This window comes from Triturus cristatus, chromosome 8, assembly GCF_964204655.1.
Source record: "Triturus cristatus chromosome 8, aTriCri1.1, whole genome shotgun sequence".
Classification (NCBI taxonomy): Eukaryota; Metazoa; Chordata; class Amphibia; order Caudata; family Salamandridae; genus Triturus; species Triturus cristatus.
In genome coordinates this window covers 790,025,523-790,042,392 of record NC_140591.1, presented here as the reverse complement: position 1 = coordinate 790,042,392, position 16,870 = coordinate 790,025,523, and the positions used below count along the sequence as shown (strand labels likewise).

Below are 16,870 nucleotides of genomic sequence, written 5' to 3'. Positions count from 1 at the left end.
CTTTTTTCTCGCCCCCCGCTTGACTAATCACCCCGAGACTTTCAGGGTAGGAGCGGAGCGGAGCACCCCACCTATTTTGAAAAATTCGCGAGGATTCGTCAACCAGCGCCAAAGTTATTCAAAATAGAATTTTCAGATTTCATATGGAAACACGGTCCTAACTATAACTATCTACTGGCGACCGCCAGTAGATAATATATATGTATCACACCAGAGTTGCCTCCAAACAAAGACGCCACACACGGAGGGTTGCAACAAAACACCATAGGCAGCAGACCTTGCAGAGAGACGCAGCCTTCCCAAATGCCATACACGTTTCAGGCATTTCGCTCTTGATCACTGGCTGGCTTGAACACAGGAGTCAAGCTAATAAGAACATCTAATTTATTAATTGACAAGCCCCGCCCCAATGGGCGGCAACAGTGGCATTCTGGTCATCGTAGTTCATATAAACCGCCCGGCTTGTAAAGTTCATTAACCAAGTGGACTCCGCCACCTCCATTCAAATATATGTCATACCCGGTTGGGTGAGAAGCCATGCCATTCCTGCTACATGCTTGCAAATATGTTGCTGTGGTGTAAGCCCCCACCATTCCCACGAGTGCTCATGTCTCCAAGTACTCAGGACCCGCTTGGCAAGCAGTGGGGCATCTTCGCGGCTGGCTAGCCGCATAGTACATCGCACCAGAGTTGCCTCCAAACAAAGACGCTACACACGGAGGGTTGCAGTACAAAACACCATAGGCATCAGAGCTTGCAGAGAGACGCAGCCTTCCCAAATGCCATACGTGTTTCGAGCATTTCGCTTTTGATCACTGGCTGGCTTGAACACAGGAGGCGAGCTAATAAGAACATCTAATTTATTAATTGACAAGCCCCGCCCCAATGGGCGGCAACAGTGGCATTCTGGTCATCGTAGTTCATATACACGACCCGGCTTGTAAAGTTCATTAACCAAGTGGACTCTGCCACCTCCATTCAAATAAATGTCATACCCGGTTGGGTGAGAAGCCATGCCATTCCCGTAACATGCTTGCAAATATGTTCCTGTGGTGTAAGCCCCCACCGTTCCCACGAGTGCTCATGTCTCCAAGTACTCAGGACCCGCTCGGCAAGCAGTGGGGCATCTTCGCGGCCGGCCAGCCGCATAGTACATCACACCAGAGTTGCCTCCAAACAAAGCCGCCACACACGAAGGGTTGCAGCGCAAAACACCATAGGTAGCAGAGCTTGCAGAGAGACGCAGCCTTCCCAAATGCCATACGCGTTTCGAGCATTTCGCTTTTGATTACTGGCTGGCTTGAACACAGGAGGCGAGCTAATAAGAACATCTAATTTATTAATTGACAAGCCCCGCCCCATTGGGCGGCAACAGTGGCATTCTGGTCATCGTAGTTCATATACACCAACCGGCTTGTAAAGTTCATTAACCAAGTGGACTCCGCCACCTCCATTCAAATAAATGTCACACCCGGTTGGGTGAGAAGCCATGCCATTCCCACTACATGCTTGCAAATATGTCCCTGTGGTGTAAGCTCCCACCGTTCCCATGAGTGCTCATGTCTCCAAGTACTCAGGACCCGCTCGGCAAGCAGTGGGGCATCTTCGCGGCCGGCCAGCCACATAGTACATCACACCAGAGTTGCCTCCAAACAAAGATGCCACACACAGAGGGTTGAAGCACAAAACACCATAGGAAGCAGAGCTTGCAGAGAGACGCAGCCTTCCCAAATTCCATACACGTTTCAAGCATTTCGCTCTTGATCACTGGCTGGCTTGAACACAGGAGGCGGACTAATAAGAACATCTAATTTATTAATTGACACGCCCCGCCCCAATGGGCGGCAACAGTGGCATTCTGGTCATCGTAGTTCATATATCTATATATATATATGTGTGTGTGTGTGTATATAAATATATAAAAACATATATATAAAAAAAATATATATATATATATTCACTGAAAAAACCATAGGTTTCACACATGTTATAGTTAGCGGAAATTTTACTGATAAAAAACCAATGAAATTCCCCCGTTATAGTTAGTGCAGGCAACTATAACTCACGCGACCGCAATCCTCTGCTGATGCTAATACTTTATTTAGACACTTATTTGCCCATGTCTTCTTCCATAAATTTTTAGCTATACATATATTACAAATATTTTTTTTTCATAAAGACACATATGTCATCAGCAGACGATTGCGGTCGCGTGAGTTATAGTTGCCTGCACTAACTATAACGGGGGAATTTCATTGGTTTTTTATCAGTAAAATTTCCGCTAACTATAACATGTGTGAAACCTATGGTTTTTTCAGTGAATTTGCAAGGTTTTTTAAATGCTAATTCCTAACTATAACGTGTGTGAAACCTATGTTTTTTTCAGTGAATTTGTACGTTTTTTTAAATGCTAAGTTACTTTACGCCATTCGTGGCGTGCGCGCCCACTTAACGCAGTTCGTTCCGTGCGCGCATTGAGCACGCGGTGCGCTTCGTGCACCGCGCTCCCACTTTACGCAGTTAGTGCCGTGCACGCACGGTGGGCACGCGGTGCGCTACGCGCACCGCGTGCCCACGTTATGCTAGATGGGCCATGTACGCACGATGCGCTTCGCGCACCGTGCGCACATGGAGGACATATGATGCGCTTCGTTGTGAAAGGTAATATTTTAATTTTTAATATCTGTTATATGCCATGCACAAATGGTGCCCTTCGGGCACTATTTGCACATGGGGTGGGGAGAGTATGGATAATTATTTTTTTAAAATAATTTTTACCGTACGCGTACGGTAAGCGTAATCGGCGAAATTATCGAAAAAATTAAAATTCCGTTTTTGCCCTTGGGGGATCTCTGGGGACTCCCTCAACATGGCTAGGTGCTTAGGAGCTGTCTAAACAGCCCCTTTACATGTTTTTGTCCTTTGTTTTTTAATCCACACTCTGAGTGCGAGAGAGAAAATGGCGGCCGCCGCTTCCAGGTTCCGACCGATTCGAATGTTTACTAAGATCTAACAGCCAATCAGAATCGCGCTCGCGCACGTCACCGTACGCGTACGGTAAGCGCACCGTAAGCGCACCGTAAGCTGGCTCAGATATATATATTGATTTAAAGGCTATTTTCTCAGAATCTACTGAACAGATTTATACCAAACCTACAAAAGGCACTTCCTTGACCTGTAGACTACCTCTCTGCCAAATTTCAAGGAACTCTGTTCAGCCGTTCGGGCTGTAGCTGTGTCTAAAGGTCCTATGGAAAAATGCATGGGAAAAACGCGTTTTGGGACCCCCCTTTTATCTCAGCCCCCGCTTGACAAATCCCCCCGAGACTTTCAGGGTAGGAGCGGAGCGTAGCGCCCCACCTATTTTGAAATATTCGCGAGGATTCATCGACCGGCGCCAAAGTTATTCAAAATAGAATGTTGCGGATTTCCTATGGAAACAGGGTCCTAACTATAACTACCTACTGGCGACCGCCAGTAGGTAAATATATATATATATATATATATATATTACCTACTGGCGGTCGCCAGTAGGTAGTTATAGTTAGGACCACGTTTCCATAGGAAATCCGCAACATTCTATTTTGAATAACTTTGGCGCCGGTCGACGAATCCTCGCGAATTTTTCAAAATAGGTGGGGCGCTACGCTCCGCTCCTACCCTGAAAGTCTCGGGGGGATTCGTCAAGCGGGGGCTGAGATAAAAGGGGGGTCCCAAAACGCGTTTTTCCCATGCATTTTTCCATAGGACCTTTAGACACAGCTACAGCCCGAACGGCTGAACAGAATTACTTGAAATTTGGCAGAGAGGTAGTCCTCAGGTCAAGGAAGTGCCTTTTGTAGGTTTGGTGTAAATCTGTTCAGTAGATTCTGAGAAAATAGCCTTTAAATCAATATATATATCTGAGCCAGCTTACGGTGCGCTTACGGTGCGCTTACCGTACGCGTACGGTGGCGTGCGCGAGCGTGATTTTGATTGGCTGTTAGATCTTAGTAAACATTCGAATCGGTCGAAACCAGGAAGCGGCGGCCGCCATTTTCTCTCTCGCTCTCTGAGTTGGGCAGCAAAAACGATGCCAAAAAATGTCTAAAGAGGCAGTTTTTTTTTTCGGAAAATCGCCGATTACGCTTACCGTACGCGTACGGTAAAAAAAATTTTTAAAAAAAAATTATCCACACCCTCCCCACCCCGTGTGCAAAAGGTGCCCGAAGGGCACCATTTGTGCATGGCTTATTACAGGTAAGAAATAAACAAAGAATACATTTCACAAAGATGCGCATAATATGTCCCCCATGTGCATGGCCCATCCCGCATAACGTGACCACCGTGCGTGCACGGCACTAACTGCGTAAAGTGGGCGCGCGGTGCGCGAAGCGCACCGCGTGCTCACTGTGCGCGCACGGTGCGAACTGCGTTAACTGGGCGCGCACGCCACGAATGGCGTAAAGTAACTTAGCATTTAAAAAACCGTACAAATTCACTGAAAAAACCATAGGTTTCACACACGTTATAGTTAGGAATTAGCATTTAAAAAACCTTGCAAATTCACTGAAAAAACCATAGGTTTCACACATGTTATAGTTAGCTGGACATTTTATTGATAAAAAAACCAATGAAATTCCCCCGTTATAGTTAGTGCAGGCAACTATAACTCACGCGACCGCAATCTTCTGCTGATGACATATGTGTCTTTATGAAAAAAAAAATATTTGTAATATATGTATAGCTAAAATTTAATGGAAGAAGACATGGGCAAATAAGTGTCTAAATACAGTATTAGCATCAGCAGAGGATTGCGGTCGCGTGAGTTATAGTTGCCTGCACTAACTATAACGGGGGAATTTCATTGGTTTTTTATCAATAAAATGTCCAGCTAACTATAACATGTGTGAAACCTATGGTTTTTTCAGTGAATATATATATATATATATAACAACCAGGCTCTCTTCAGGTAGAAACAGAGTGCGAGACAGCTCCGGGGAAAACTTGAACAGGCTTTATTGATTTTTCGCGCTCAGTGTGCAGAGTCCAAAGAAACGCTCGGCAGACGCGTTTCTGCTTTAAAAATAGCTTCATCAGTGCCCGTTTCTCTGGCTAATCTCTTTCCTGGGGGTCACTTCAATTATAGGTGTCCACTGTGACCACTTCCTGTCAGATGGTTTCTTGCCCCTCCTCCGCTATAAGGACTGCTAGCCACCTCGCATTCTCCTCCCAGACAACTGCATTCTGGGTGATGAAGTCCTCTGTGGGAGCCCATACAGTTACACATACAGACATTCACACAGTTTAGTCACTAGTTTGCAGTAAGATACATTTAATGACTCACTTATAGAGTCAGTTACGCACCTAGAAAATCATCCATTCACACACTTATACACTCACTCATTCTTCCATAGGCCTTTCACTATAAATATATAAAACAAATTTAAACTTTACAGAAACACACAGTCACTGGATGACGTCATCAGTGATGTCATCAGTGATGTCACTGACCATGTCATGAGTGATGTAATATGTAACTTCATCAGCAGTGCATTGCGGGGGCGCGAGTTATAGTTAGCTGAACTAACTATAACAGGGGAATTTCTAGGGTTTTGTACGAGGGAAATGTCCAGCTAACTATAACGGCCCTAAAACCTATGGTTTTTTCAGTGAATTTCTAAGGTTTTTTAAATGCCAATTCCTAACTATAACGCCCCTGAAACCTTAGGTTTTTTCAGTGAATTTCAAAGGTTTTTTAAATGCTAATTCCTATCTTTAACTTATCTCTGACGATATCATGTTTAATGATTTTGACTGGATTTCTATATTTTTCAAATTCAGTGTGTCAATTTCATTAATTATGGGTTTTTTAAAATACTTTTTTATCACCATTTTTTTAACTTATTTTTTCAATTAATTCTTTTAAAAATTAAAAAATATTATTTGAATTTAATGGGTTTTTCAAACATATTTTGTTATATTTTTCAAAATATTTTTTTAACTATATGTTCAAAACTTTATTTGATATATATTTTTTCCATGTTTTTGGATCCGCGCACCCTATGCGCACCGTTCTCGATCCCTACGCGATAGCATCTGCGCATGGTATGCGTTGGGTACGTGTTTAGTGCGCGATTGCAATGCGACTGGTACGCGACTCCCAGCCTATACGCGACACGTTCGATGTGCGGCACGCGACATTTACGCGCTTCCGCAATGCGTCATATCCGTCTATGACGCAGTAGGTGCGCGGATCCCGCGAAATTTTTAACATTAAAAAAAACATATATATGTATTTCATGTGAATATTAATCGAAGACAAACTGTAAACTAGTCTTAAAACTAATATATTTTTATATCTAATCCTATAATTTTTTTTTATTCATTTTTGCGTACCCGCGCTGGGTGCGTGCTGCGTAAGCGCAGGGTGCGCGGATCCCATGTGACCTGCAAAAAAATAGATTTGATTGGTTCATTACACTTCCTGTTCTAACTATTGAAAGACCCCACCCAATTCAATCATTCTTCTTTGACCTTCTTTGAAGGAGCATCTCTTTGCAGAGAAGAAGATTTTTTAGACTAATTTTACACTTAGCTCCAACTTTTTTCAACTAAAAATGGCTTCAGGGCAGCAGGCATCACCTGCATCTCTTCATACATCTGAGGATGAATTTTTGGAGGAGTTACCACGCAAAGAACGTTTTTCCTCAGTGGTGTGGAACTTGTTTACTTTTCCTGAGGGGCAGAATAAGACCAATGCCACCTTGGTCACGTGCAAGATTTGCAAAAGAGTGCTGTCGCGAGGGGATCCTAACAAGAAATAGTCGTACGGCACGGCAAGTATGAAGAAGAACATGAGGACCCTTCATCCGAACAATCTTGCACGACAAGAGTGCAAACGGATGAGAAACACTCCTGCTCCTGCGCCTTCCACCTCATCGCAGCCGAGCACTTCAAGAGTGCATCCATCAGCCCAAAATTTGGACATCCGTCCTCAATATCAATATTTAAAAGTGCTCTGCACTAAGTGCAATGCGACTTTGTGCTACGGTGAGCAGTCGATCGATCTGATCGGCCGCCGGCAAGAAAGTCACATTTGCTATTTTTTTTTTTTTTTTTTAATTGTTCCCTGAAATTCATTGTTTGGTTCCTCCTGTTTTGGTTTTGGTTTTTTTTTTGCAGAAAAACCAAAATAATTTAAAAATTGTTCAGAAAACCCAAAAAAATATATAAAAGAAGAAAGAAGAAGAAAAAAAGTTCTTGTAAGAACTAACTTTCCTGGTTTAAAAAAAGAGCTAAATTTCTTTGTTAGTTTGTGAAAGTTTAGATGAATGTATGTGTAGTACGTAATTGAGTGAATTAATGCATTAGTAGCGTATGGTGAATGTATACGTGCAGAACTATGAGGAAGTGCTGCAGCATCACACAGTAACCTCTTTAACTACAGTGTGCTGTAGTACTTCCGAAGCACAGGGATGCAACATATGTACATAAATATGTTGCAAATCTATGCTTCTCTCTGCACAGCTGCTTAAACTGCAGCCATGTGCTGACACAGGCACCCTTGCACCATAGTGCAAGGATATCTCTGTCATGTGCTGTTTGTCTTTGTGCAGGAAGACACACCTTCCTGCACAAAAACAATGAGAAAATGCATTTTTCTCCTTCAATGTAGGAAGAACATTTCAGCATGCATTGAAGATATAAAAATGTGGAGAAATGAAAACAATTCTCCTTGTTGTGCTTTCCTACACCAATTTTAGAATGGTGCAGCATTCACACACATATCGAGATTTATGATTTCTGATAAATCTAGACATGTGTCTTGTTCTATGAGTATTCAGTGCAATCATGCACAACAAAACTTATAGAACACCCTTTCAATGCAAAGTGATGTGCATAATGAGGTTGTATTTACATGGAGTATAAAAAGTACACAGAGTGCCTTTTCCTCTCTTTGTAAATATGAAAGAGTGTCTTGCACAATAACTATGTTACAAAAAGTGACATATATCCAGTTTTAAAATTCCTTGCGAATGATAGAAGGTAACCACAGAGTTTTGTCTGCAAAGATGTTCAAAGAAGAATGATTGAAATGATTGCGGTTCTTCAATAGCTACAATGGGAAATATTATGAACCCCTCAAATCTCTTTTTTTGCAGGTCACATGATATTTTATTATGGTCGGATTTCAAAACTACATAGGTATAAACAGAGTGTTTTTAGAAACATTTTTCAACTTTGTAGCTTTTTGCAGACCTCCTCATTCTGCATATTGAGACTTAGTTAAACTTACCTTCACAGTTAAAGGAATAAAAAATTATATACATTTTTTTCAGATTTTCATTGGAATCTAAATTCATATAAATTGCTTATTTTAAAATTTGGATCTGTGAAAGAAAAGGAATAAAACATTATAAGATGTAATAATACATTTTTACAACACAGCATAATTTCCACAAAGTAATTTGTTTGCCTTTTTTGCTGTTCTCAGAATATATTAAATTTCACTAAAAATAGTGATTTCAATCGTACTCATCACTTAACAGCGGGCAAAAAAAAAACAATCAAAAAGATTGTTAAAAAAAACAACATGCTATTCTCAACAAAATACCACAAGATACAAATCACAGATATATAAAATGCTTACAGCTAACAAAATGTTATAAGTTTAACTTACAAAAACTGTAAATGTTGTCGCTTTAAAATATTCACCAAATCTAAGGATGAATTTTTGGAGGACGCACCACACCAACGTTTTCCCTCAGTGGTGTGGAATTTTTTTACTTTCCCCGAGGGGCAAACAAAGAACAATGCCACCTTGGTCACGTGCAAGATTTGCAAAAGAGTTCTGTTGCAAGGGGATCCTAACAAGAAATATTCGTACGGCACGGCAAGTATGATGAAAACACCGAAGGACCCTTCATCCAAACAATCTTGCACGAGAAGAGTGCAAACAGATGAGAAACACTCCTGTTCTGTATCTGTAAAAAAGAATCACAAATAAATGTATATTAATAACTTTCAAATTTATACTATTCCATTACTGTACAAACACATTTTATATAAAAACTGACTAAGAAACTATAGCACTGAACCACAAGTGTGACGATCGTTAAAACACTACATGCATAGTGCATACTACTTTGAAGCAGTTCATGCCCTAAATCCTACCTCACTAAAAGACTACATGCTAACTGACTGAATGATTACAGTACTATAAGGAGACACACTGGGTGAGTAACAGGGTGTTTGCTAGAAGTGTATGAATACTGACTGGGGAATTGAAGGTGTGAAAGACAACTGTGTAGGTGGTAAGAGGCCTGCATGCACAGTGAATAGGCGTTTGAAGCAGTCTATGTCATAAGGCCTGGCTCACTGCATAAATACTTGGGTACTGACTGAATGATTAGAGTACAGCAAGGAGAGTGCCTGGGTGAATTTATAAGTGGTAGGCTTTTGGTTACTTGGTACTGAATGGTTCACTAGAGGAGTGCAAAGGGAGTGACAGGGTGTTTGCTGGACTGTATGGATACTGACTAGGGAATTGAAGATGTGAAAGACAAGTGTATAGTATGTTAGAAGACTGCATGCATACTGCATAGACATTTGAAGCAGTCTATGTGATAATGTATGGTTCACAACATGAGTACTTGGAAACTGACTAAATCATCAGACTACTGCTAGGACAGTGCCTGGGTAAAACTTTTACATTTTCCGTTCTGGCAGAGTGAAGAGAATAGTACATGGTACTGCACTTTAGTGTCAAACCCTGACTCATTTTAATCAATGCATAAGCAAAGAATAGCTTCTAAAGCTACTAAAACTTGACAACATGACCGATTTTAAAACAGTTATGTGTCACCAAATACACCATGTTACCAAATGCTTCTATCACAATCCTTACCCAAATGTACACAGACTCACAGTGTGATTTTAGACAAGCAACACTATCCCTAGCAGTTTACCAAAACTCATTCACTAGTCTAGAAGAGGTATGGGTACTGCACACAATCTACATATTTAAGTACAGCACATTAGTGTCAAAGCATAACTCATTTAATCAACGCATAAGCAAAGACTGGCTTCTAATGCTACTTAAAGTTGACAACATGACAGGTTTTAAAAGAGTTATCTGCCAGAAAATACACAATGTTACCAAATACTTCTCTCACAGTGGTTCCCAAATGCACACAGACTCACAGTGTGATTCTAGACAACAACCACTATACCTAGGAGTTTACCAAAAACCATTCATTACTGTGGAAGTGACAAGGGAACTGCACACAATCTACATATTTCAGGACTGCATTATTGTTTCAAAGCCTGACTCATTTAATCAAAGCATAAGCAAAAACTGGCTTCTAATGCTACTAAAACTTGACAACAAGACAGGTTTTAAAACAGTTATCTGTCAGCAAATACATGATATTACCACATACTTCTCTCACAGTGGTTCCCAAATTCACACAGACTCACAGTGTGATTCTAGACAAGCAAGACTATCCCTAGCAGCTTACCAAAACTCATTCACTACTGTGCAAGGGGTAAGGAGACTACACACAATCTACATATTAAAGTACAGCACATTAGTGTCAAAGCATGACTTATTTTATCAATGCATAATCAAAGACTGGCTTCCAATGCTACTAAAACTTGACAACATGACAGGTTTTAAAACAGTTATCTGTCAGCAAATACACAATGTTACCAAATGCTTCTCTCACAGTGGTTCCCAAATGCACACATACTCACTGTGTGATTCTAGACAAACAACACTATCCCTTGCACTATACCAAAACACATTTCTTCATCTAGAAAGAGTACTACATTTTAGTATAGAAACATAGCTCATTTCACAAATTCATAAACAATGACTGGTTTCTAATTCTACCAAAATATAAAAACAGCACAGTTAACTGTCTGCAAACACATGAAAAACACAAATGCTTATCACAGAATGGTTTCTACATGCACACACACTGTCAATAAGATTGTAGAGAAAAAAAATACTCCGTACACTTTAGCAGGAGAAATACATTAGTCTGATTAAAATCAGAATAGTCTACATACATCCCCTCACAATTAAATAACTCACCTTTTTGTAGATTAAGAAGTATATCAGTCACACACCAGATTTTCTTTTACAGAATCTCTGCACTGTGCACCTCTCAGCAAAAACAAAGAATGGAAAAGTTTCCCTTTCATTTTCCACACATATACATGTAAACATCAAATCACAATCCTTCACACATAAATTCAAAAGCAAACACACATTTCTATTGGTTAAACATTTCAACCCTTTCCAAATGAAATACATTTCAACCCTTCCCCCAATCTGCCTTCTGCCTGTTACCATAGAAACAGGTCACGGAACACTGAACTGAGCACACAGGTCACAAGTTCAGCACATAATGTTGCTAAACAAGACAGCAAGTGTGCTTGACTTTTCAACATATCAGCTTATCATATATAATGTTCCTTACAAACTGTTTTTGTTAACCTATAAGAATCATGCCTTTAACAAACAGAAATATACACCCTACCTTTCAGTGTAGAAAGTTGTAATACAACCAATGATTTCTTGTCTTTTTTCAATTTTTTTTTTCCTTGGATCCGCGCACCCAACACAAGAGAATCCGTGCACCCAATGCGATAGGATGCGCGCACCCTGCGCGCATTTCGCCGTTTGAAAAAAAAAAAAAAAGGGGGCCCCAGGGGGTCCTTCTGGGACCCCCTAAGCACCTCTAGAGGGTCAGAGTATTTCCACTCTGTCCCCTTTATATGTTTTACACACTTATTCCCCTTGCTTCTTCAGCCTTGCTTCTACCAAGGCAGAAAATGGCTGCCAACAGTTCCTGGTTTCGAATGTAGACAGACACTCGATCGCCAATTAGCATTCAGCGCGCGATCGGGAGGGTGCACGCTCGGTTCGGGGAAGGTGCGCTTACGGTGCGGGTAGGGTCCGCGGATCCTCCCCGGCCATGGATATATATGTACTTTTAACTCTAATTTTATCAGGAACTACTGAACGGATTCACACCATTTATGCAAATGCCACGAGTCTGAACTGAGGACTACCTCTTTGCCAAATTTGTTGTAATTCCGTTCAGCGGTTCGGGCAGTAGCTGCGACAACAGATCCTATGGGAAATTGCATGGGGAAAATGCGTTTTGGGACCCCCCTTTTCTCTCGGCCCCGGCTTGAAGAATCACCACGAAACTTTCAGGGTAGGAGCGGAGCAGAGCTGGCCAAGAATTTTGAAAATTTCGGGAGGATTCATCAACTGTCGCCAGACTTATTGGGAATAGAATGTTGCAGATTTCCTATGGAAAATACGTCCTAACTATAACTATCTACTGGCGACCACCAGTAGATAATATATATGTATGTATATATATGAATACACATACATACACACATTCCTGCACTTCTCTCAGCCCAAATAGTTCGGAGACAAAAGCGTACACTCACGGCAGTGTGCAATAATAGATGGAAAAACACCTAACGCATTTCGGAGTTCTCAACACCTTGCTCATGGGTGAAATGCATGTTTAACCAGTGAAACAAGTGTAACAACATAAAAAAGGACATGCAGGTTCCCAATATTTCACCATACTATGGCAGCTATATTGGACATTGTTGTCTACACATACAAATTCTCGTCTCATCATTATGCCCCAAATAATACAGCATTACTTAAAGGGGACCCTTTTGAAATACTGCTCATTACTCAAGGTTAATCCTAATTAACCCAAAACCGTCTGTCTGCGAAGCTTCCAATTATACAATACCAGTCTCAAATGTTGTGGCAACAGTAAGTGCAATTTCTCGCCATTCCTGCATGCTGAATTTACAAATAATAAGTAATAGGTAATTAATTATAACTTAATTCATTTTCCACCCTATACCCCTGCTAACCTAGCGCCCTACAACTATAACCTAAGTAAATTAAATCAGTATTCCATATTTTACCAAATTAAAAATAAATTCAATTATTTATAAAAAAATGAATAATAAATTGTTAATTACTTATTACATAATTAACTTATCCCCCCTACAAAACTAGCAGCCCACAACTAAAATATACGTAAAATAATTAAGTATTCTATAAATTACTTAAGTAAAAATCCATTACATAATTGCTTAACAATTAATAATTTAACCTTAAATAAGTATTACTTAATTAACTTCCCACCCGATAAACCTAACAGCCTACAAATAGCATAAATTGACAATAAATCAGTATTGCATAAATTGCATAATAAATATCAATGATGTAATTAAATAAAATATATTAAAGTATTCTTAATTATTTATTATCTAATTAACTTTCAGCCTATCCCCTAGCAAACCCAATCACCTGCTACAACATTATAAATTACTATCACAAATTGATAAAAACTTCTAAATCACTTCTAATTGCAAGCTGTATTTTAAAAACAATTAATAACACTTTCGTAAACAATAGTAACACATACAAATAATATATCAATTAAAACACATCAAAACAATTAAAAGACATTTCTAACCACTATATTAGTGAAAACGATATTAAAAACTCCGATATTATTACAACTATATTACTTACATCAAAAAATGATATTCTTGTTGACGATATTTGTGCATCACAAAATTTGTGTTTCATGATAATTATATTTCAATATTTCAGTCTTCCGATATTTTTAAAACAATGTTTTCCTAACACTGGAAAGCGTTGGTGTCCTTTCATTAGAAGTCCTGAATAACCCACAATCGATTTCAGATCTGTTGCACCATTGGGTAACAAACCTGATCAAAGATTCTAGACTCTTGACAAGAAGAAATGGTGATGGGTACAGATGGAGATTAGAGGAGAGCGTGAGAATAGAAAAGATGAGTAAAGAAAAGGAAGAATAAGCACAAAAGTATGGTAACAAAACAGGTGGATGAAGCAAGAGTAAATAAGTGATTAAAAGGGAAGAGAAGAAATATGAGAGCGATGGTTGATTAGTGAGGAATTGGGGGTGATGAGTCATAAAGTAGAAAAGGTCAAGAAGATAGCATGAAATGTGGATGGAGGATGAAAATGAAGTCTGAGGAAGTAGGATGGATGTAGCAGTGTATTGATGAGCAAAATGAATGATGCAAGTAGGGGTATGGACAAGATTATACAGAGTCGGAGTGATAAAACGTGAGCAGAGGGAGAGGAATACAGAAGAGTTAAGGCGAAGGATGACGTTGGTGAAGGATCAGGATGATCAGAAGGGAAGGTGGTCACATATCAGGGTCATGAGCAAATGATAAGTGGTGAGGGAGGGGTCAAAGAAGGAGTATGAAGAAACAAGAGGATAGTGGTAGAACAAGAGGGAGAACAGTTTGATGGGCTGGCAGGGAGATTGGTGGAGGGGGTGATGGGAATGAGAGAAACTGGTAGGAGACAGGAGACTGTGAAGCATTTTAGTCACTTTTTAAGAGGGTCAGTTACATTTTCAGAGGGAGAATATTGGAAAAAAGTAGGTTGTTGAGGGGAAGAAAAGGAGGTCAAGTCGGAAAGACAGAGTAAGTTGAGCAAAAGTGAGATTAGAGCAAGGAACAGAGGAAAGGACAAGGAAGAGTGCAAAGGTCAAGGATGAGAGAGAAGGATGAGATGGAAGTAGAAGGATGAAGTGGAGTGAGCGTAAGTTGGTACACAGTGAGAGGATGGCGAGTTCAGGAAAGAGTGAAAGTAGGATAAGGACAAAATAGAGCAGGGTGAGGTGAGACAAATATGATGGTGAAGTGGAGAAAGAGAAGGGCACAGCAGGGTAACAGGTGGATAAGGCAGATAGAGTCTGATTAGGCAAAAGAGTGAGGTGGAGGAAGTAGAGAGTGAGGTGAACGGGACAGCAGGGTGAAGTGGAGAGAAAGGAGGGTGAAGTCGGGATAGAGGAGTGTGAGACAGAGAGAAAGAAGAGTGAGGTTGGGAGAGCTGAAGAGAGCAAGCCTATAGGTTTGTACCTCTAGAAATACACAGTTAAAACTAGTAGTCTGAACATGGCAGTAGGTATGAGGGGCAGCTCACTTCCATACAAGACCATCCAGCACCCCCAGACCCAGCTCTCAGACACCTGGGAGACCGTTGATAACCCAACTGATGTTTATCGCCAACCTATTTATCTTCAGGGGCCTTCCAGATCCTAATTCCTAGAGCCAGGTCTTGTGTGAGGGCCTTAAACATCATTTGTAACATTAAAGGAGAACCTGATGACTTTGAAGAGCAGACATTGCGCTGCAACAGGCCTCTTTATGCATCAGGCTTAGATCCTCTGGGTGAGTGGGGAAGTACAGGAAGGCAGTAAAGTGGTAAGTATATATCATGTTTTGCAGTACTTGTTAAGCATCACTTTCCCTACAGTCTCTCCACTCACTCCCCATTGAGGAACTGACTCACAAAAAGTTAAGAAATTCTGAAATCTGCTCATGTAGGGCTACCTCTACATTTGAGGTGAATTTCTAAAACATTTTAAATACACAAAGAATTTCTAAAATATGCCCTGCAAAACTACCACAGCCATAGTTGTTCAGAATTATGCACATATGTCGATGTATTGCTACATGCAGGAATATAAGCAGGGGTATGGTTTTGCTTATAGAAATGTTTTGTTTCTCCAGGAAAAAAATATTTTTCCCTATAGAGACACCACTTCCCCATTGTTTACATTACATAAAGATGGTACATTAAATTAAATATGTGGATGTTTGCTCTCCTTTTTCACCCTCAAAAAACACTTATTTTTGCCCTTAATAGCAGAACAGTGTATGTATCCATGGTGGGAAATACTCTTGAAAGTTCCAGTGTTTCACCCCTTTGTGATATAGACTCACCCAAGAATCTTGGGCTCTGACCGTTTGACTGAAGTTTATAGTTTTACATTTGGTTACACGTTCTCTTTATGTTAGTTTTGTTGTTTTAAAGTTTAATTTACACCTTTTTCTTTGCAGATCGTATGTCGAAGTGCAAAACCTGTTGAAATGCCTGTGAAAGAAAAAATCTCCATGTTTTGTCATGTGGAGCCTGAGCAGGTGAATACTATTTAAGCAGCATTGTTTTTGTTTATATCAGTTATTTCTGTTATGGAGCACTATAATTTCACCGAAACCAGACTTTTTTCTTGCTAGGAGTGCCAATGAATGTTGTTTTGTTAATCCATTGGCACTTCAGGGCAGATTGCGATGTGGCCCGTAAAGGCTCCGACCTACGGTCGAAGCCTTCAGGGCCACTTCGTAATCGGCACCTCAGTTTAGTTTGCGACTGCCTTAACACAATATAGGCGGACGGTAACTAAACCGGATGGTCATTCCGGATGGCTTCCGACCGGCTCCAGGAGCCTGTCTGTCAGTAGGAAGCTGGCCAGTAATCTCAAGGGAGGGCCTTTCCGCCCTTGAGATTACGATGCACGGTTTCCAACATGGTTTCCATGCCAGCCTGTCCGATATGGAAACTGTTAGAAATGAGGTACTCTAGTTGGCAGAGGTAGGTACCTTTGTCCAAATAGGGACCCTTGCTTCTAGTTAGGGTAAGGGGGATACACTCCTAAAATAATGCCTGCTCACCCCCTTGGTAGCTTGGCACGAGCAGACAGGCCTATCTCAGAGGCAGTGTGCTAAGCATTTGTAAACACATACAGTAATACAGTGAAAACACTACAAATGGACACTAAACTAGTTTAGAAAAATAGTAAATCTTTTATCTAAACCAACAAGACCAAATATGATAAATATCCAACATACAATACTCTTGAAAAATAGTACTTGGCAAAATAACCTTTAAATTGCAGGAAAATCAATAAAACACTGTTCTTCCAACTCAGTAGCTCCTCCTGGGGCTATCGCGATACTGAATACGACAGAGTCTAACAATCCCAGC

At 40.5% G+C, this 16,870-nt stretch overlaps 1 protein-coding gene across 4 annotated transcripts in view; it reads left to right on the top strand.

Annotated features, from left to right (window-relative positions):
• The window catches only part of LOC146805091 (CTP synthase 2), a 1,453,753-nt gene that overhangs the window by 563,664 nt on the left and 873,219 nt on the right, over positions 1-16,870 (top strand). For all 4 annotated transcript variants that reach the window (XM_085622227.1, XM_085622228.1, XM_085622229.1 and 1 more), the window contains one exon: positions 15,946-16,026. In XM_085622227.1, the coding sequence (XP_085478353.1) occupies positions 15,946-16,026 (81 nt within the window). The remainder of the gene's footprint in view (positions 1-15,945; positions 16,027-16,870) is intronic.